General features: G+C 49.2%; 9 protein-coding genes across 9 annotated transcripts; 3 read left to right on the plus strand and 6 right to left on the minus strand.

Annotated features, from left to right (window-relative positions):
- Window positions 1–513: 513 nt before the first annotated feature.
- On the minus strand, window positions 514–1,767 carry ALT_8913 (bZIP transcription factor; the record flags this gene model as incomplete). Its single annotated transcript, XM_033558693.2, has 1 exon — window positions 514–1,767. One exon carries the CDS (start codon window positions 1,765–1,767, stop codon window positions 514–516), a length of 1,254 nt encoding a protein of 417 aa, XP_033414584.1.
- A 363-nt stretch (window positions 1,768–2,130) lies between these two features.
- Window positions 2,131–3,777, minus strand: ALT_8914 (MFS transporter; the record flags this gene model as incomplete). Its single annotated transcript, XM_033558694.2, has 2 exons — window positions 2,131–3,321; window positions 3,391–3,777. The coding sequence occupies 2 exons, from the start codon at window positions 3,775–3,777 to the stop codon at window positions 2,131–2,133; spliced, it is 1,578 nt and encodes a 525-aa protein (XP_033414585.2).
- A 2,380-nt stretch (window positions 3,778–6,157) lies between these two features.
- ALT_8915 (uncharacterized protein) lies at window positions 6,158–7,575 on the minus strand (the record flags this gene model as incomplete). The annotated part of the gene is made up of 7 exons (XM_033558695.1): window positions 6,158–6,479; window positions 6,539–6,631; window positions 6,689–7,017; window positions 7,074–7,141; window positions 7,202–7,238; window positions 7,299–7,318; window positions 7,368–7,575. 7 exons carry the CDS (start codon window positions 7,573–7,575, stop codon window positions 6,158–6,160), a joined length of 1,077 nt encoding a protein of 358 aa, XP_033414586.1.
- Window positions 7,576–9,107: 1,532 nt separating this feature from the next.
- Window positions 9,108–10,388, minus strand: ALT_8916 (uncharacterized protein; the record flags this gene model as incomplete). Its single annotated transcript, XM_033558696.2, has 1 exon — window positions 9,108–10,388. One exon carries the CDS (start codon window positions 10,386–10,388, stop codon window positions 9,108–9,110), a length of 1,281 nt encoding a protein of 426 aa, XP_033414587.2.
- A 780-nt stretch (window positions 10,389–11,168) lies between these two features.
- Window positions 11,169–11,915, plus strand: ALT_8917 (dienelactone hydrolase family protein; the record flags this gene model as incomplete). Its single annotated transcript, XM_033558697.1, has 1 exon — window positions 11,169–11,915. The coding sequence occupies one exon, from the start codon at window positions 11,169–11,171 to the stop codon at window positions 11,913–11,915; it is 747 nt and encodes a 248-aa protein (XP_033414588.1).
- A 463-nt stretch (window positions 11,916–12,378) lies between these two features.
- Window positions 12,379–13,479, plus strand: ALT_8918 (enoyl-CoA hydratase/isomerase family protein; the record flags this gene model as incomplete). Its single annotated transcript, XM_033558698.2, has 4 exons — window positions 12,379–12,704; window positions 12,756–12,866; window positions 12,919–13,275; window positions 13,326–13,479. The coding sequence occupies 4 exons, from the start codon at window positions 12,379–12,381 to the stop codon at window positions 13,477–13,479; spliced, it is 948 nt and encodes a 315-aa protein (XP_033414589.2).
- Window positions 13,480–13,807: 328 nt separating this feature from the next.
- On the minus strand, window positions 13,808–14,617 carry ALT_8919 (presequence translocated-associated motor subunit PAM17; the record flags this gene model as incomplete). The annotated part of the gene is made up of 2 exons (XM_033558699.2): window positions 13,808–13,984; window positions 14,051–14,617. The coding sequence occupies 2 exons, from the start codon at window positions 14,615–14,617 to the stop codon at window positions 13,808–13,810; spliced, it is 744 nt and encodes a 247-aa protein (XP_033414590.2).
- A 688-nt stretch (window positions 14,618–15,305) lies between these two features.
- Window positions 15,306–16,097, minus strand: ALT_8920 (UPF0641 membrane protein PJ4664.05; the record flags this gene model as incomplete). The annotated part of the gene is made up of 3 exons (XM_089600493.1): window positions 15,306–15,510; window positions 15,563–15,822; window positions 15,894–16,097. The coding sequence occupies 3 exons, from the start codon at window positions 16,095–16,097 to the stop codon at window positions 15,306–15,308; spliced, it is 669 nt and encodes a 222-aa protein (XP_089455386.1).
- Window positions 16,098–17,985: 1,888 nt separating this feature from the next.
- Window positions 17,986–20,058, plus strand: ALT_8921 (fungal specific transcription factor domain-containing protein; the record flags this gene model as incomplete). The annotated part of the gene is made up of 3 exons (XM_033558701.2): window positions 17,986–18,910; window positions 18,960–19,918; window positions 19,972–20,058. 3 exons carry the CDS (start codon window positions 17,986–17,988, stop codon window positions 20,056–20,058), a joined length of 1,971 nt encoding a protein of 656 aa, XP_033414592.2.
- Between the last annotated feature and the right edge of the window lie 41 nt (window positions 20,059–20,099).

Genomic DNA, 20,099 nt, shown 5'->3' on the forward strand with positions numbered 1-20,099 from the left:
ACTGCCAGGCTACGACAGAGCATGCTAATGTCCTTGCAATAGACCGTGTCCGGGGTAAGTTCTCCTACACCCAGCTATGGGACCTAGATATGGTCCAGAGAAGAGTGAGGACCACTGACGGTTTATTCACTCGAAATTGGAGATATGCACCCCAGACCAAGCTCTCGTTCTGGCATGAAGAAGACTGAACATGAATTTCCTCACTATTTTCATGTTTATGAATACTTGTCACAACTTATCTGCGACGCTGAGGAAGAACCACATATCGAGCCGTTGTGACTGCTGGAACGTGCTCATTGTGAGAGGGAGGACATAATGCTCAAGAAGCTTGACATTTATTACTCTGGTCAAGAAGGCAATGAGAGCCCTTTGACAAGCGACTGACTTGTCTATCATGAACGATGAAGTTGCCATTGGTTGAGCTTGAGCTCTAGTATACGCACAGCGTGATCTGGCCAAGCTTCGGGCTCTTGGGAGCAGGAGTTCTCCGAAATCCGAACGTGGCACAGCTGATCACTCTACCTCGCTAGGAAGGATCATCCGAAACCGTAAAGCCTCGACATCCAGCCCTTCCATCAGCTCCGGGTATTTGTCCAGAAACTCCGATGTCAAGCCCCATCCGCTCTCACGGGTGAACACTTCGAAAAACTCCTGACGAATCTGCAGGTTATCATCCGCATCACGCTCCAGCATATCCTTACCCCACGGCCAGCGCACTTTGGTGCAACAGCTCAGATAGCCCGTGAGTTCGGTGAAGTCGTACTTGGTCCAATTCCTGATGATATTGACCCTCAGCTGCGGCCAAATTATCAAATCCAATGCTGTCGGGTGACCCTGCTGGATCTGCGTCATGACTGGTTGTTGGAAAGCTGCCAGGCGCGCAAATGTCGCGGGGTTGGGAGAGACGCGCCATTTGCCGTAGACATAACTCAGCCAGCCCAGTGCGACACACTCCGCATCGCGGATCGCCCGCCGCCGAATCGCACGGTGAATCTCGTTGGCCAAGTAGTTGCGCCGAGTCCCGTGGAGGAGGTCCAATGGGGCTGGGACGGGCGGACAAGCAATGACGAGGTCCGGACGGGTGAGCCATGGCGATGTGGCTGGCACCAAGGACGGATCATGCCCGTACTTGTTCATTGGGACCAGGCACCAAGCAGGAACAGTGCTAGGCAGAGCCTGGATAGCGGAAGACTGAGGCAATTCGGGCAGTTGAATAGAAGGGAGTATGTTTGGTCCACCGGCTGCAACATCTTGTACGCTGTCCAGATGACCAAGTCCAGGTTCAGTCCCAGCATACTCCAGAGTCAGTCCTGTCGTTCGAGTGAAGATCTCAGCCTGAGCATTTAGTCCTGATAACTCGACGTTGGCAACTGAAATTGGAGTCGCTGCTAATCCCTTTTCCGCCTGATCGCACTGGCATGCCGTCCTTGGATTGGTGTCAGGCCCTACATTCTCCAACTGTCGCAGTTGCTGGGCTGTCACCGAAGAGGCTACTCCAGTCTCATCTGCATCCCAGGACGCAATCATGTTCCGCAATCGGTCCTGTCGAGCTCGCAGCAACTCATTTTCCCGACGAAGGCTATCGACAGCCGTAAGCAGCTGCTGCATTAATGAAGCTCTATGATGCGTCTCACAAAATTCCACCCGTTCTTCGAGGTATTTGATACGATTCTCTCGTTTCTTTCGAAGGTTTTCTTGAGCTCTCCTGTCTCGGAGACGTTTCTTTTCTGAGGAAGATAATGAGGCGTTATGGCGGTTTGATACCATTATGATCGTTTAATGAGCCTAAGACCATTTTGAGCATATGCTGAGAAAATGAGATGGGAAGGTTAAAACACTTGAAGGAGCGTGGTTACGGAGTTATATGAACCTAGATTTCTGGGCGCATTAGGCCGTGAATAATGAATAGATTTATGCGCGCATAAATGATTGTGCATGGCAATCCTTTGACTACTTGCTTTCCGGATCGACGACTGGTTTTTTCGACTGTGATTTGAACATAAAATTATGTCTCTATATGCGATCCGTTGAAATTAAGGACAAGAACCAAACCAGCCACTCGTGTCCTCCCTATATTCTATGCAATTCACAGTCAATCCGAAGAGCCAGCAAGCATTAGTTAATCCCCTCTTAAGCTTTCCCCCCATCAAAATTGACTGGAAACTTCTCCCGAATAGCCTTGCCATATCTAGTGAAGAGAATAGGGATCGGCACAAAAGCTAGAGCAATAAATCCCAGCAACGAATTTCCCCAGCCCAGGCCTAGACTGTGAAACATACTAGGCCCGGCAAGGGGCACCAACGCACCCACTAATGATCGTGTAGCAGTCAAGGTGGCATTCGCGGAAGCCGCATACGCAGGATAGCAATCGATGATATACGTCTGGATTGGCATGAACAAGCCCATCATCGAGATGCCAAACGGGCACATGCCGATGATAGGCACGATCCAATGCACCTGCTTGGCTGCCGACCATCCGTACCAGAAGAAGCTCACGGGCAAAAAGCAGGAAAAGAAGATCATCGTGGGTAAGCGCATCTCAGGCTCGGACTTGCCTCCGTTCTTTACTGTCATTTTCATCAAGATCTTGTCGTTTGTGAAAGCGATGAGCGCGAGGCCAATGAAGAAACCAATGCCAATGCCTAGGTAGGCGAGACCAGAGAGGCCCGTACTGAACCTGTATTGCATCTGGAAAACTGCGGGTATGGTGGTGAAAAATAGATATAAGAGGGCGTAGGTGAGAGACATGTAGATTGAAAGCAGATAAACGATAGGCGACTTGAAGAATAGCTGCAAAGGTCGCATAAGGCCCAACTTCAGGGTCGACGCCACTGATACGCCTTGGCTGTCCGGTTCGTATGCACTGCGCAAATCTGTACGACCCAGCTCTTTGGCCAGTTTGGCTGTCTTCCACCGTATAAGCACGGGAGCATACGTCTCACGGTTCAGACACTCGATTCCGAATGAGATGACTCCACTTGCAATCAGTAGAATCCAGAAGATCCAGCGCCAACCGATTGCTTCACCTATGAAACCACCACAGATAGGCCCGGCGACAGGGCCTATCAGCGGACCCAAGCTCCAGATCGATGTTGCCATCCCGCGTTGCTCGACAGGGAACAGATCAGCAATGAGACCTGCCCCAAGGGTAATGCAGCCGCAACCACCTATTCCGGATAAGAGTCGAAACACAATGAGAGACTCAATGTTGGGGGCCAGGGCACATCCGATTAGCCAGACGACGAAGAACCAGTTGGCGAAGCTGAGCACTATTCTTCGGCCATAAATCTCGCTCAAGGGTGCGAGAATTAGGGGACCGAACTATGACTTTCTCGTTAGTCTCCTATTCTGTGTGCTCCTCAGCCAGATATCAATCAGACGGATTCTCACCGTGTAGCCCAATAGAAAGATTGTAACACTGAAGGAAAGTAACGTCTCATTCGTGATTCCCAGGTCAACAGCCACATAGCTAGCGGCAGGGGCGAACATGCTCGACGCAAGTGGTGAAAGAAAGGTGATAGAGCTCATGAGTGCCAGTAAAACCCATTTTTGGCCCGCGGAGAAATTCTGGGGGTTCGCAGGGTCATTTTGTCCGTCCCATCCGACAATCCCACGATGTAGGTCTGTTTCTGGGAAGCGTGTGGTCTCGCTGTCCCACAGGCTGGCTGCTTCATGAGCAGGTGTATTGTCTTCCTGGAGCGATGGTGTGGGTTTCTTTGTATACTCGGTTGGGGAGAGGCTGGACGATCGGTGCTTTTCCAGATCTTCCATTTCCATGAAACCAGGGCCAAGGTCGTAAAAAAAAGGACGAGGAGGAGTATAGAAAAGAGTCGCAAGCAAGAAGTCGACGCAGATGTTATCCAAGATGAGAAAAGCTCTCGGTCAAGGCTGATTGAAGAGAAAGGAAGATGAAAAGTAGAATAAAACGCCTACGAATGGCAGGAAAAACAACTTGACTCTTGCCATGGAGTTTAAGGAGATCTGCAATCACCTTATAAGAAAATAGGTAGTGATCCGAATATGAAGAATAAGCGCATAAGTTCATAAATATGATTTGAAACCCTTCATATGCATATAACTGGACCCGTTATGGCCATATTATAGTTCAGCGCTAAAGAAGCCAAGGTAGAAACGCTGATTCAGTGCCCCACATCAGATAGCCAATTTTTTCCTCACAGCAGATCTTTTTATATAGAAGGGCCACAACATCTTTTTTTATGTTCACCTGCTAGTACTCACTATCTCCAAGAATATCCCAACAGCGTGTATATTAGGACACAGAGTACAGTTAATACTTGGCATATTAACTGCTTAAGCCTGCATGGGCTTAAATAAACTTTTCGTAACCCTCGGCCGTTATATTTACTACCGTGAGTGTGGTGACTTACATATGACCTAATATGCTCTAAGTGACAGTTAGACTTCATGGAGATATGATTGAGGTTATATCGGACGTCATAAATGCGCTTGACAGCATTGGACAGGTGCGCCTGCTTCTAAGGCTTACTTACTTACGCCGTCGACTTATTAAGTTCCTTTGACCCATAGAGAACTGACACATTCCGGTCATCTCCTTAATTGACCAATCCTTGTGGAGAAGAGAGTTCCTAGAGGGACGTTGCATCTGAGTAGTAAGAACCACAATGTGTTCGGGCCGCTCTCTTGGGAATCGCCAGCCTTGATGTCGGAGGATCAGTCGATTCCCCTGGATGGGCGGAATATCCACTTTGTCGACGGTTCAACGGGTGACGAGCTAGGTGGACTTCTTCAAAATGGCTGAGTTACCCAAGGCAACTTCATCAACATGCTGAACATCGTCTTAGTACCACACCCGCTCATTGGACTGCGGACATTTACGGTCAAGGGGAGGTGCGGGCAAACTCTCTCACGAAATAACCAACGCTTGACAACCGTAGATTATGATATCTATGCTCCTGATGGCTGTAGGTGTAATGACAGTCGAAGCAAAGAAAGGAAACCCCAGCTAACCTGAATAGACTCTATTCAACTTAGTGATGAGCCGGTAGTGCACCGACTCCCTCCCTAACGTGTTGGTGGCCGCGAGACTGATTTCGACAGAGGCGTGAGGGCTAGGGAAAATGTGTTGTCACTGGGACCGTCAACCGTGCCGCTCATGTGGATGACTGGACAAGCTTCGAGGCGGCCCATATATCCCCTGTGGAGAAAGAGAGCTACTGGATTGGACATAATTCAGTCGATGGATCACTAACACAGACCCTGGGAACCATCCGGTGCCTATTGACTCCATTCAGAGTGGGTTTCTCCTGTTGGCACATATACATCAATTATTTGACACCTACGCCATTTCAGCGAACCCTGATGTACGTGATCTTCCCACGCATTGCATTTAAGTAAAGATGGTTTGCTAATCTATCCAAAGGACAACTACAAGATCATCTCTTTCAATGCTGATTACTTCGAAGTGGATGGAAAAACACCCGACCCTCTGTGTCGAGACCAGGCCAATCCGAACGGTGTCTCAGACCACCTCCTTCGCTGGCACTTCAGACAAAGCGTTTTCAAAAATATGAGGAAGGCCAGAGAGCCTTCATTCGAACAAGACTTCCCACCAGGAACTGACATGATAAAGGAAATTCTAGAGGGACCTTTCCCGGCGGAACGGCTTGAAATGGAATTCTCGTATAGACTACGGGGGTGGAAACGAGTCGAAGGATCTCAATCTCGGGACTTACCTGTATGAGTAATGAACCGAATGAATTACACCACCATAGACTTAGCTACTACGCCGTTTCCATTCGGAGCACTGTACGAATAGCCTAGTAACAGTCCAAGGATACTTGTCAGTCGTCATAGTATAGGCAATGTAATCATGGTAGAATTCCAATAATCTATGACGTTTGTACAAATAAGGTTGGTATTCCGCTGAATGTATGGATGTCACAGTTGTGGACCCGCTGATTCATTGCTGCGGCACACCAGGCACACAAGACTTCCGCAGATAATGGCCCAGATAATTGACTAAGGCAACCAAATAAAGATGAGATTATATGTATTTTGTCAGGATGCATGTAGCCTCTTATTGAGTCTGCAGGATTGACTATCAAGGTAGATTCTAGACAATGTCAGACCGAGGGTCATACTATAACCACATCACTACACCTTACTCCTAACATCCCTAACAGCAAGACTCTCCCCACTTTTGCTCAATCGTCGTCTTGCGCCAAATCGCATTCGGTAAACTAGACGGTAGCGGCACCGTATTAGACTCCGGAACCGCACCCGCGGCAGAGGTCTGGGGAATAAGCTCGATATTATCAGAACTGTGATTCTGATGATTCTTGTCCATACTGTGTGGAAATCGCGAGCGTGAGGGAGAGAGACGGGTGTGGACGGATCGGGAGGTGGTCGGCCGCCGGGATTCCTTCGTGTTTTCTTTGAAGAGTGCGCCGAGGAGGGGGAGGCAGGTGCATATTATGCCGATGTCAACTTCCAGGGTGCTGGTTTTGGAGGGCAGTGTTAGATAGGTACAGAGTCAAGGAGCGGGAGGGATACGTACTTAACGATGTAGATCGGCAGGAGGGAGTAAGTAATATCCATGATGTTGACTTGGAAGCGGTATATGCAGCCCAGAAAACTCATCACCACACTTCTATGCGACAATTAGCTTAGCCAATCCGTCATGAGATGAGTCGAGGATGGAGCTCACAAGAGTCCCGTAAGGAAGACAGCAGCAACGCGCCACTTCTTGGCCCTGCTCAGACGCAGCTGTGCAATAGCCAGCAACGGAAGTGTGATGATGTATACGTCGCTGACAACACCGACAACACCCACGCTGTGCGCCAACCTCGAAAGCGCGTGCAGGTCTTTTAAGAAGAGGTTGAGGAAGAACGCAGCGGTGTAGTATATTGTGCAGAACGCGATACCTCCCCAGATACCGATCTTCACGGGACGATTAAGCAAGAAGAGGCGCAGGTATAGCAGGAGCAGGGTCAGCTTCGTGAAGTATAACGCTGGCGCGGTGAGGGGTCTCGCATACTATGACCCGTCAGCTTGATGGCCAGTAGCTCTTTGTGCCAGTCTGGTCGACTCACTTTATCGAATTCAGCGAACTTGGCCAGCGTGATGTCCCAAGCATGTCGTCCCAGCCCGAGGGATCCCTCTGTTAGATATCCATGTTAGGATTGATGTTGCGATTGGTGTGGTAGAGATGTTGAATAACCTTTGATAACTACACCTGTGTATGCGAATTGAGAGACCTGAGTCGTATACCTGTGAGCTTCAGATCGTGGAAAGATTAACTGTATTCTCGTTCATACCAGCGCAATCACAGCAGTCACTATAACATATCAGCAAATCATCCCACATTCCAGTAGAGAGAGCCTTACAGTCATCCCACCACGGCGTACGAGTAACTAAGAACCGGATATACAGCCTCACAAAAACAAGGAAAGTCATCAACGCAGTACAGATGCCTGCGATTATGTAGTACTCATTGACATGGCTGACCGGATTGACGAAGTTCGACTGCTGCCCGGCAGGTGCAGGGACAAGAGGGGTTTTGGTTGGATCTACTCCTCGTGGTGAATCTGCCATTCTGGTCTGAAGTAGCAAGCAGACGAATCTACCAGAGCGAAGCTGAGAAGCAGATTTCTCCGGCTGCTGGGAGATCGACCGCGTAGAGCCGAGGACTTGACGCAAACAACGTGATCTTCGCCCCTCCTGCAAGTTATTTAGGTGGAAGGCTTGAATTCAAACCATGACATCTGGACTGGCATAAGCCTGACGATAATCAGTCTGGTTTGGAACGTGCTGCAATGGCTGGCATGGCCACATTTGCGTCTACGGACTCTGGGTTACAATATGCGGGGCAGGAGTAGTCAGCTTTAAGTAGATGGGATCTGCAGTCTTGTCCACATTGGTATGAAAATGGTGCTATGAATAAGGCATGTAGCACATCTAGGATTGTGCAACCTAGCTGTCTTACTACAAGGGTTGATACGGGTGAGACTGGGATATACAAAATGGTGGAGTGTGACCATGAGTAATATATAGTCCAGCTGAGGCTGTGGGTGTGATAGCCTCGATGGAATACTGTATTTTAATTATACTTCATTTGTTCATGGACAGTTACAGTACTAGATTGAATTTGGAAGAACATTGCTACTATAAGGTATGAATGGTAAGAGCATTCTCCAGTCCCCTGCATTCTAAAAATAACCTACATGTATAGATGCCTCGCCATTTATCCGGACTGAATGATACCTTAGTTATGCAAGGCTGGAGATGATCATCCATTGCTTTGAACTTCTTGGGGGCTTACGAAGGCAGTGGCAACATGCCAAGGATAGGTAAGCATATTTATAGGCTGAGGTCAAGATGACTGCATTAATTTACTGCAATGCAACGTTTCAGATTGTCTCTCCTACACCATCACAGACGCATAAATCAAGTTAATTACCAGTATTGGCAGTATGCGGTATTTTCAAATTTAAACTCCATGATGCCCTTCTAGCACAACGTAAATTAATGCATGCATAAGTTGTGCTCATCCTTATACATAGGTACCGAGGTAGGTAGCCTCCAAGGCTGTTCGTTGAGAACCAGAATGAAGTACTTGATAATCCGTAAGACAACTACTTGCTGAGATACCGCAGTAGTAATGTTATGTTTCATTTTCCTATGAGACTGCGGCTGGGGATTACCTTCATAATGACCACATTGAGATCTTATAGAAAAGCGGCATTATCATGATACAGAAACAACACCTCTTAGATGGAGGTCTTTCTGTCGAGTAGGGTTGCTCGTTAGGGATGGTGACCCAGTTATGAACTTTGCATCCGTGTCAATATGACCAAACTGTCCATCGAGGCCATCCGGTGAACAGTCCCAACCATTGCACGGAACGGTTACCTTGATGCACTGCTGCACAGGTGAAAGTGATACTGTTAAGGCCTAGCAGCGTTGGTCATGGCCGAGACTGGAGATATGCAGAGTAGCTCCTGAAGAGCGTTAGGTATATGTGAGTCCGCTAGGGATACTGAGGACAAGGAGAGGACGGTGACAAGTGTCAACTGTCAACCTGCCCCAACCACTCCGATGACAAGCTCGAGGAATTTTGGCTACATTCAAGAAGCATCCGGATCAAATGGCGGCCGATACGCATTTTCGAAGCTCATACTCCACACGCCGTGAGCGCCTTTGACGGTATAAGGCCCATCCAACCCATACGACTTGCGATTTTCCTTGTACGAAGCTGCACCAACATGTTGCATTTGTGACGGCGTCATGGTCCAACGGTCCAACTCTTCTTGGTCGGCCAAAATCTCAATGGCACTGTCCACGGGCTCCGGTCTTGTCTTTTGCAGTTTCTCCAGATGGTCGATCAGCAAGGGCGCTTTCTCTCGAGAAAAAAGAAGTGCTTGCGAGCAACATCCGTGGCTGTTCATGAGATGGACGCCGGGCCGCATGGGCTGCACTGTCACACGGCCTGCCAGGAAATATAAGCCAATAAGTAAAGGAACACACAGCAGACAGACTACCGCAAGGAATGAGTTCGTCAATATCCCTTGCATAGGCCGTGACCGTCGCCGCGCACAGACACCTGCCAGTGCCACGAGTGAGATAACCGCAAGGCTTGAGATAAGGTAAGTGGGCCATTCCTCCGTATTCCAACCCAGGAATTTTTCTGTGTAGAAGAGACGCAGGTATAGCCAGTCCTTGATCCTCCCGTGAGACCTCCAGTGCTTGATTGTCTCCAGACTTCTCATGGTATGACGGTACCACTCCCTTTGTGCTACCACATCGTCCTCTAGCAACAAAATCCAAGGCGCCTTCGTGCCCTCGTAACAGGATCGTAAAGAGAGCTGATAATCGATAAGAGATTTCTCTTTTATCAAATTCTCCCTCTCCCATTGTTCCATTTTGTCCACATCAGCGCCCGAGTTTTTGTATGTGAGGATGCGGTCGATGACATTCGACGCCCATGGTTGCTGATAATCTGGATGATCGGAAGGGTTGCTGAGCGCAAAGAGCACATGAACCACGATATTTGCGCGCTGCTCCTGCGATAATCCATCAAGTAGCGAGCCAACGGCCGTATCGAGATTTTGCTGTATAGGGCGCTTTACAGTAACGATCCCCGCACAAATTGATGGATCGCGTCCTCCTGAAGTGACATTTTGAAGCGATTGTTTTGGTTGGGGGATTGACTGGTTGAACCGAGATATGAAGTGCCGCGACTCTAGAATTCTCCGGACGCTGTAATGCGGCCGATAGCCTTCCTCTGGTCGGAAAAAGTATGAACCAGGGTCGCGCGCGGAGTTGAAATGGCAAAAGATAAGAAGAAGAACATAGAAAACCGCGAAATAGACTAGGAGACGCCTCTGGTTTTTGTTAAAGAGGAACATCTCGTCACACACATGATGAAAGCAGGGGATGGTTGAAGGAAAGTGACTTGATTTGGGGAACACGAGGAGTCAGAGTCAGACAGGTTTCCACCTTGTGACAGGAGCAGGAGAAATTAGATACAAAAATACCCTGAGACCCCGGGCCTAACAGGGTAAAGGACAACCCACATATGGAGCAATTCATGGGTGCAGGCTGAAAAGCCAAGAGGGCCTAACTTCCACTGTTTATGTCTGATTGATTGGTTGTGTGGAGTGCCTGAGCCACGGGCCCAGGTCCTCGACGATGACATTTCGGGACCAGCAGCCAATCTGGTTCAGGGACGGCCAGGGGCTGTTTCTCAGTGACTAAAGCTTTGCCAGTTGACTCGGCTGCTCGGTGACAATTGTCTAATATCCAGTATCCCTATTTAGCTCGTAGCTATAGAAATACAGAAGCATCGCCTAATAAATGATTCGGAGGACCTTGCCCCTGAGACATTGCAGTCACGTATTAATGTCATCAATCATAACCTTGTGCCAACTTCACTGGCTGGTTGATACGATGCTCAGAGAACTGGAAAACATGCTCAACCAGAACAGACTGAGGTGAGATCGCCTAGGTACTGGGTCATATGATTGTATGTCACGTCCTGTCCATTGTTTGATATTTAGGTACCTTGTCCTTAGCAGGCGGAACTTAACATTGGCCCCACGTGGGCTGCTTACCCATACTCTTACACACAGGGGGCCAACTCGAGTTGCATGCTATTCTCAAGCCGAAAAAAAGCGATATCAGAAAGTATGTCCGTCTCAGCTTGTTGTCTGAAAGGGTTCGAATGGGAGGGTACTCCCTCGGGGAGAACTGCAAAGCTCGCCAACAACGACGTCTACATAGTGGGGGACAACCCGGACGTCGCCATCATCATCATCCACGATCTTCTGGGCTGGACTTTTCCAAATGTGCGCTTGCTAGCAGATCACTATGCCCGCGAGGCCAACGCAACCGTCTACATCCCCGATTTCTTCGGCGGCGAAGTCTTGCCGTTGGAGCCAATTCTAAAGGGCGAGTGGGAGAAGCTCGATATCCCCGGTTTTTTGGGGAGGAATTCCCGAGAGATACGAGAGCCGGAGATCTTCAACTGTGCTAGAGCTCTACGGGAGAAGTACAAGAAAGTGGGCGTTGCCGGGTTTTGCTACGGAGGATGGGCTGCTTTCCGCCTAGGCGCAAATGTACACAAGCCTCCGCTCGTTGACTGCATCAGTGTTGGCCATCCGTCGCTTCTGACAAAGAAGGATATCGACGAAATTGCAGTTCCAGTGCAGATTCTTGCCCCGGAACACGATCCGGTCTATACTGCCGAGCTCAAGCGATATACGTTCGACACGTTTTCCAGGCTCGGTGTACCGTTTGATTATCAGCATTATCCCGAGGTGGAACATGGCTGTTTGACTCGCGGTGACGGCAACAAGGCTGGGGAGCGTGAGGCGATGACTCAAGGAAAGAACGCTGCTGTCGCTTGGTTTACGCAGTGGCTCGACCAGCCGTGATGCCTTGGTAAACAACTCCTAACATGTTGAATCCGATGGCAGGTGCTGGATCTTTTAGCCCTTTCCAACCATACTAGATGATGTTAGTAAGAGTTGTCATTATAATTTCTCCCTTTCTCTAAAGAAACCATATGCCATGTCATCGAATCTAATGAAAAAGGCATAAATCATCAAGAGAGGATCGGGATCTTGGATCGTCCAGCCGAAACCCGTTTCTCCGCATTCCTTGCGGGGCAACCTAGTGGACGGCATATCACAGCCGGACTACCGAGGCAGCTCGTCCATCCCTTACTTGGGGATAACATCATCAGAATCTCATGTCGAGATTATATTATCAAGTCAGCTCACAATTACCGATATGACTGGGGGATTCAGTGCGTATAAAATCGAGTATTCAGTAACTTGAGGAAACCTTCACCGCGCAGCCTTATCACTTACTTCCATCATAATATATACCTCCAAAATGTATCCCAATCCTCCCCCAATTGCCATTCCAACTTCGTATGAAACTCTCAAAACAATTCACATTAAGGTGTCCCACCACCCCGCCGGCTGCCCGACCGTAACCCCAGTCGTGATCGTCACTTTGAACCGCCCGGACAAGCACAATGCCTTTACACAGGTCATGGCCGAGAATCTGGAACGCGTCTTTGGCATGTTCGACCTCGACGAACGCGTAAAGGTAGTTGTGCTGACCGGTGCGGGGAGGACCTTCTGTGCCGGCGCGGACTTGGAGATTGGATTTGGCGGCGGGCGAGAACGAGAGAGGACGGTGGATCATCGGGATAGGTCGGTGCTGTGCTATTGAAACGAGAGGATCAAAGGTTGACCAACCATTAGTGGTGGCCGAGTCGCTCTGGCGATTCACAGATGTCGGAAGCCTACGATTGCTGCTATGCAGGGTTCTGCTGTTGGAGTTGGCATGACCATGACTCTTCCCGCTGCGATAAGGTAGTGCATTTATCTCAGGTCTCCGAAGCAGTACGTACTAAAGTGAAGGCAGGATCGCCCATGAATCGAGTAAATACGGCTTCGTCTTTGCCCGAAGAGGAATCACCATGGAGTCTTGCTCGTCGTACTTCCTCCCTCGTCTGATCGGATACTCTCGGGCAATGTTCCTCGTCTCAACGGGAGGTGTCTACCCGGCCAACTCAAAGCACTTCGATGGGTTGTTTGCGGAGACTCTACCAGAGCGAACCCGGGTCCTTCCACGAGCTCTGGAGTTGGCTGTCGAAATCGCCGAGAACATCAGCCCAATGGCTTCTGCGCTGAATCGGGCGTTAATGTGGCGCGGACCTGAGTCCCCTGAAGAAGCGCATTTGCTCGAGTCGGGGATCTTGTACCATATGTTTGGGGCTAAGTAAGTAGCAGCCGTCGTATTTGAATCTCCTATGCTCATCGTTTGGACAGGGACCAGAGAGAAGGCGTTTCGGCCTTTTTCGAGAAGCGCAAGCCAAACTTTAAAGCAACTTTCGAGAACGATGGCCCTGCCAACTACCCGTGGTGGTCGGAGGCGAGCATCGACCCACCAGCAAAAGCTGCCAAGGAGTCATCTAAGTTGTGAACAAATGTCACCTGCTGGTCATAATTGATCTGTGTCTCGTGAGCTGATCTTATACTGATCAAGATTGGTGTCCCTTTAGGAAGCAGATATGAATTTCAATAGCGTATATTTTACAGGACAGAGATGAAATGCTCTTGCCAATAAGTAGCCTCTGTAGAGGAAGCCGATCAACGTGGAAGAGAAACTCATGCCGATCGCTCAAAGACTGATGTAGACAACTCCACGCAAAGCCAATGAGCTTAAATGAGGATGGAAGCACATCGAAAGACTAGGATCCAGTGAAATTGCCATATCGAAGAAAGGGACATGCTAGGGTTGATTTATAAAATCAGATGATGAAACTGCGTCTCTTGCGGTTGTAGGCCCTCTGATCCTTCAACCACTGCCGGTAACCTTGAACGCTACCAATCTTCTCACCATAGTAATCCGGCACAGGATTGGCAATCGAGTTAGACGAGGGATCGACACGGAACCGCTTGATTCTGTTATAGAATTCCTTCTCTTTCTATCCATCTGTTAGCACCGAACAAAACCGACAAAAGTCCCATAAAACATATGGCCAAGAACTCACCATTAAGAAAGCTGGCTTATATTTGCGATAGACCAGCCTCCAGATGGCATTGCCCAAAAAGGGACCCGCGAGCCAACCCACCGCCCCGCAGGCAGCGGTCGCCAATCCCAGGACAACAAAAGGATCCAAGCCCATCACCTGCGCCCCGAGGGACTCGAGATCCTGTTCGGAAAGGACCTGTACTCCGATAATTGTACTGGCCATCGAAGCGATTATCGACGAGGCGAGGGTGTATCTGCGTCGAGATGCGCGGAGTTTGAAGAAGGAATTCCAATCGAGTTTGGAGGCTTCGGCGCGGGATGCGTTTGCGGCGGTCGAGTTAAGGCGAAAAGCAGTATTGCGGAGAATGGGAGACAGACACATGGAGCTTGTCTGAGGACGAGGCGATGGCTTTAAGGGGATGCGTGTGGTTGATGTGCTGGCTGGCCTTGCCTGTGTTCTGAGCGACATCTTCTGGCAGCATTGAAATAACGGCGTGGCGGCGGGCAAAGACGAAGGAGAGGCCAGAGCAAATCGGCCACTAAAGGCGGCCGTACGCAATGTGCCGTTCATCGAGGTGAGGTGCATGTTGAGATTCGTGGATGTATGGAGTGTTATGGTCGCAAACACTACTTGATGGTTGAAGAGGTGCAGCGAACAGGCGGAAGAAGCTATGCCGGGTTATGTAAGCAGGCTGGTGCACATAACTAGCCTTTTGACAGTGAGGTCACTGGTGGATCGTCGGTTCAGACCCTTAGAATGTTTACTGCAAAAGATGAATAGAAAATACTAGAAAACGGCCATGTTTTTACGAGAGAATACATGATTACTAGGATGCTAGAACAGACCGTGCGGCGTATGTTCCACTCACAAAATACACATATAACCTCTCTCGCGACCGCATCCAGGCCATTGCCTGATTCCTCAATTCTTATCGACGTATCTTGTACCACATATGCTCTAGGTGATGAACGTCTCCGCGATGAGCTGCCGTCTTTGATCGGGAAGCTTTACGACCTATATTCTAGAACTACTAGTTGATACTCCCATTGTCGGAGGGGATCATTCATATTATTGGACCCGCTTCTAATCATATAATCTAAGTGATTCAAACGTCTACCTAGAGATCTGTATATGCGCGCTTTGGTGGAGCAATCTTTACAGAGCTCCCAGGAGAAGAAACCAGATACACCTAAATATTCAAAGGGGAACGCTGACGTCTATTCATGCCGTCGTATGCCGAGGTTAAGAAAACGCGGAGACGGCATCTTAGCTTTCAAAGACCGCCATTTTGCTTCGAAGTACCATTCTGCTTCAGAGCACCGGGACGAGCCTTGGGTTTTGAGGCTGTCCCGAAGCCATTGACACGTCCGTATAGCCATTGCAGGGTTGCAGTGCTCAGCGCCATGACAATGGCGCTCATCAGGAAAAGACCCACGCGGCCTTCGAAGCGCACCTGCTCAAAGATCGGATACGGGTACCTGTCATTGTTAGCAACCGACTGCTCATGACTGAGATAGGCATCCAGCGCACCATCCATTGTACTTGTAGCATCGCTCGATCCAAACCCAGTAACTCAACGCGATTGTGCTTGATAGACCAAGGGCTGGTACGATACTGATTGTCCATGGAGGGGAGAGAAGTAGGAGATCGATCAATAACACAATGGCTGGTACGGCGTGAAAACCAATATCTGCAGAACGATATGATATTAGCTCAAGGATCCATCTGAACAAGAGACCAGCTTGAGGACTTGCCAGCGTGCATTGGAATATAAGCCCAGTCCGGTACCACTAAGCGCTCGTCGATCTTATAGTCTTCGTCAGGAGCGGAACTGTGGGTATAAGGGTGCTCGACTACCCACCATGCGAAGACTCCAGTATAAAACACTGATAAGCACTTCCATCGGAGCGCTACATATCGACAGGAGGTTCTTAACGAGGAATAGCCGGGCGGACAGGGTCAGATCCGCCAACAGCGCGACGGCAAAAGTGAGAGTTGACAAGGCAAGACCGATAACGGTTAGATACTGAAAATGCCAACCATACGCTTCGTTACTGCGAAGCATTCTGAGGTATTAATATGCGGGAATTCCGAGCCCGTGGCATTGGAAAAGCTTACGCGCGATTAGGATTCTCGTGCATACTGAGGTATTAAGTTAGTCCAATAACCAGACCAGATACAGATCCCTATCATCATGATGAAGATATATAAAGAAAACCCTGGGTCACCCACAATTTGAACGAGCTGATAAAGCTGGCTAAACCGATTAACTTGAGCAATGTCAGCCATGGAACAAACGCCCAAGGGAACAACAACCAAACGGGCACAAGCTCACGTGGACCAAGGCAGAGAACCCCCGGGAAGGGCTGGACATCCGTTGGACAGGATGTTTTGCAACCAGGGAGGCCGCCATGATTAAGTAAATTACGTTTCAGGACCGATTTCTATAAACTGAAGATGTCAAATCTTAAGGTAGGTTCAAGATACGGTACTTGTTTGGCACAAAAGTCAGCAGAACCGAAGCTAACGACGCTGACCAGATCGACATGCGTCATCAGACCCCTTATCCCCAGGCATCCGACCAGCACCGACGCTAACCGGATTGATTACTAGCCATAGCTGCCCCGGAGATGCTGGCTAATAACATGACTGGGTTATCAGTTCTCTGGTCCAGCTTAGCAGTTAACAGTCTAGTTCAGCCATTATCAGCTCTGGTTATCGTCTTCTCCACATTTGCACGTTGGAAAGCGGGACGCGATTGATCGAAAGTGCCGATAACAGAAGTGACCAACGAGCAATGGCCAAGGGCATTGAATATTTTGGGTTTATCTGTGATTCTGCATCTCTATCTACCGTCCAGTATTATCCACTGGTCCAGCTTCTCCGCTTTTGTGGTCTTTCAGTTTCATCTCTTCTCTTTGTTCTCTCCTTCCAGCAATCTTCTCAGTGTCGCCAACTGGTGCTTCCGCTACCCACTGCACGCCTTGTCAAGCTTGGCTGACTGTGGTATAAACAGCGTTAGTTCGTCTATCAAATTCCACGGCTCGATGAGTACGAACACAAGGCGCGGGTGTCTTATAGATTATCGCTACCTATCCAGCTGGACAAAAAGATCCCCACGACGGAAAAAGTCACCGATTGTCATTCTCCAGGTGTCTTGAGGTCCTATCGTGTCCGTATGGCGGCCATACTTTGCAGAGTACAAGTTATCGATTCATCCAGTCGCTACTGCTATTTTTCGTCGGATCTTTGCACTCAGCCGAATCACTCAAGTCGCACTTGAAGTGCAATGCCTCGTCCTAGAAGGCCCGGTGCACCTGAGCCAAAACGAAGATCCCGGAAGGGTTGTTGGTAAGCAGTCTCAGTCTCACCAATTTGTTGTTTTGTCACTTGCTTAATGAACAGGTATCTAGGCCTTGTAAGGCGCGGAAAGTCAAATGGTATGTTTCTTTTTCCTGCTACTTTGCCTCTGCTCAACATCATCAGAATCTCTATCTGACAATGGTTTTAGTGACGAAGAGAAGCCGTCTTGTCTCAACTGCCGCCGTCAGAATGAGAATTGTGACTATAGTATCAGGCTGAACTGGGAGGGTAGAACAAGGCGAAAGTCCTCCGTTAGCTCCCCAAGTTCTCAGTCTAGTGGTCACTCTGCTCATCTTCTCTCTTTGGCCGTGCTGCCTTCGGATTTTGCACAGGTGGATTCCCTTGGATCAGGTCAAGGAGAGAACAGTCCACAGGAGTTGACTCCACACAACACAATTTGGGCTACCGCTTGTGGATCATCTCTGGTAGCGAAGACATCATGCTCTAGGGAGCTTGAGAATGGCCTTGAAATTCTGACCTCTTCTGGTTGTTCAGATCATTTGGGCAATAGCTTCCCATATATGAGCGATAGAACTTCAGTAGGAGTAACGTTATCACAAATGAACGATGCGATCAACCCACGGCCCGATATGTCGCCGCAAATGATGACAATGCCACAGGAGACGCTTTCGACCTTCACGTCCTCGACAATTCACCCTTCTGAAGACGTTTCCTACCCAGATACAAGCTTGAGTATCGCGTCTCTTGCTACCCTAAACTTCTCGCAATCCTCCATTCTATCATCACCGCTCTCGTTCATACGAGAATCCGCCATGGAGACCCATCCCTTCATGCGTCCTTCGATGGGGAACCGAGGGGAGCGAATTTTAGTCTCAAGTGGATCGCGTAATGATTGTCCATTTGACACCAGTGACGACCGTCAGGCAAGGGTACCATCTCCGCGCCACCGATACTCATTCGCACATTCAGATGTTGTCGATATAGATTCTCCTAGTGCAGTACGAATCGAGACTACCATGGAAACGCCCGGCTCCGCTCCTACAGAGACTTATTTTACCAAGGTCATGAATGGTCCCATTGGTTCTGAAGACTACATATACAGCTTGCGACGTGATGTTGAAGGCATTTGTCAGCGTGATATATACAAGCGCTCCGAGCGTTCATCCTCGGAACAGAAGTGGTCTGCCTACTTGACTGGTGTGACTGATAATTACGGCCTCGACCATGGCCGTCCCGACTTGGATTTGAACCAAATGGACGATCATTCGGCTATCGACATCAATTACGCTTTGGACCTGATCAATCCAGAACGCCAGACCCGGACTACTTTCGAATCAGCATCTGCCGACCGTGGACTTGCAAATAGTGTTGGACGCGGGTATTATGCGTCCCCGGTTTCCATCAACATTCCTCGGTACCTGTCACCATTGCCTTCGGCCTTGGTAGAAACACCCATCAACTTGATGTACTTTCACCATTTTCTCAACCATACAGCCAAAATGCTGGTTGCGCATGATTGTGGGAACAACCCTTTCATCACCGTTTTACCGTCAAGTACGCTGCATGCAATCTCATTATTTGTGATATGTCTGACAATAGATAGTGGCAATTGGGGATTCAAATATCTTAAACCTGATGCTAGCCTATTCCGCCAGCCACCGAGCCAGGTACTTGAACCACCCTGAACCTGCCAACCGGATAGCACACTGGGTCAGCAATGTCTTCCCAACCCTGCGCATAGCACTCGAGGACCCGGACCAGAACATCACGGACAATCATCTTGCTGCCGCCATTATGCTCTTATCTTTGAAGATCATTTCGCCAAGCACATTTGAAGTACCAATTTCGTGGCAGAGCCACCTGAAGCTCGCTCGCGACCTCTACCTTGCACGCGGAGTGCAGATGGCATATCCTGGGAATCGAGTCGGATCTTTTCTTTCACGCTGGCTGGAATATATTGATATCATGGGATCTCTCTCCTGCCGAGACAATGAGCCTCCTCTGTTTCTGTATCAGTCGATTGTTAGTGCATGCTCTACCCCTCCCGCTAACGACGATTTCTTCATCGACTGCTTCACCGGATACACAGCAAAGACTGCATTGTTGCTGTCACGCTTGGCCAAACTAGTTCACCAGTGCGAGAGAACTCGCGTTGGTAGTCTGATTAGTGTTGATCCTGACCAGCGGCCTTCGCCGGACATCGTTGTTGAAGCCGAATCATTGCTTGCGGATTTTCAGGTAGCCGATAATATGGCACGGATCAACAGCCGACATCACCAGGAGCCTGAGTCAGCGGACATGTCGGCGATCGATCGGTCATTCCGATACGCTGGGCTGATTCACCTTCACCGTCGCGTGCTCTGCAATCCATCAACATCCGCTCCTGTATTGGAGGCTCTGAACGGTTTACTCGAAGCACTGGGGCAACTTGAACCCGGAGCATCGGCCGAAGTCGGAGCATTGTTTCCACTTTTTACCGCTGGTTGTGAAACCCGAGATCTACAACAACAGGCCGATATAATAAAGAGAGTCAAGAACTTGGAGAAGACAGGCTTGAAGCAGGTACGTGGTCGAAGAATTTCAGTTTAACGCAGTAACTAACACTTTTGTGGCAGATTCAAAATGCCCGTACGCTCATGCAGCGTTGCTGGGACGAAGACTTGCCGTGGAGTTCTCTGGTGCAAGGAGAATTCTTGGGATAGCCTGTGGGTTTTATTCTCACGAAGCGCAGAATTTTAGGAAC

The sequence above is a fragment of the Aspergillus lentulus genome (genome assembly GCF_001445615.1).
Source record: "Aspergillus lentulus DNA, contig: Alt16, strain: IFM 54703, whole genome shotgun sequence".
In the NCBI taxonomy this organism is placed as follows: Eukaryota; Fungi; Ascomycota; class Eurotiomycetes; order Eurotiales; family Aspergillaceae; genus Aspergillus; species Aspergillus lentulus.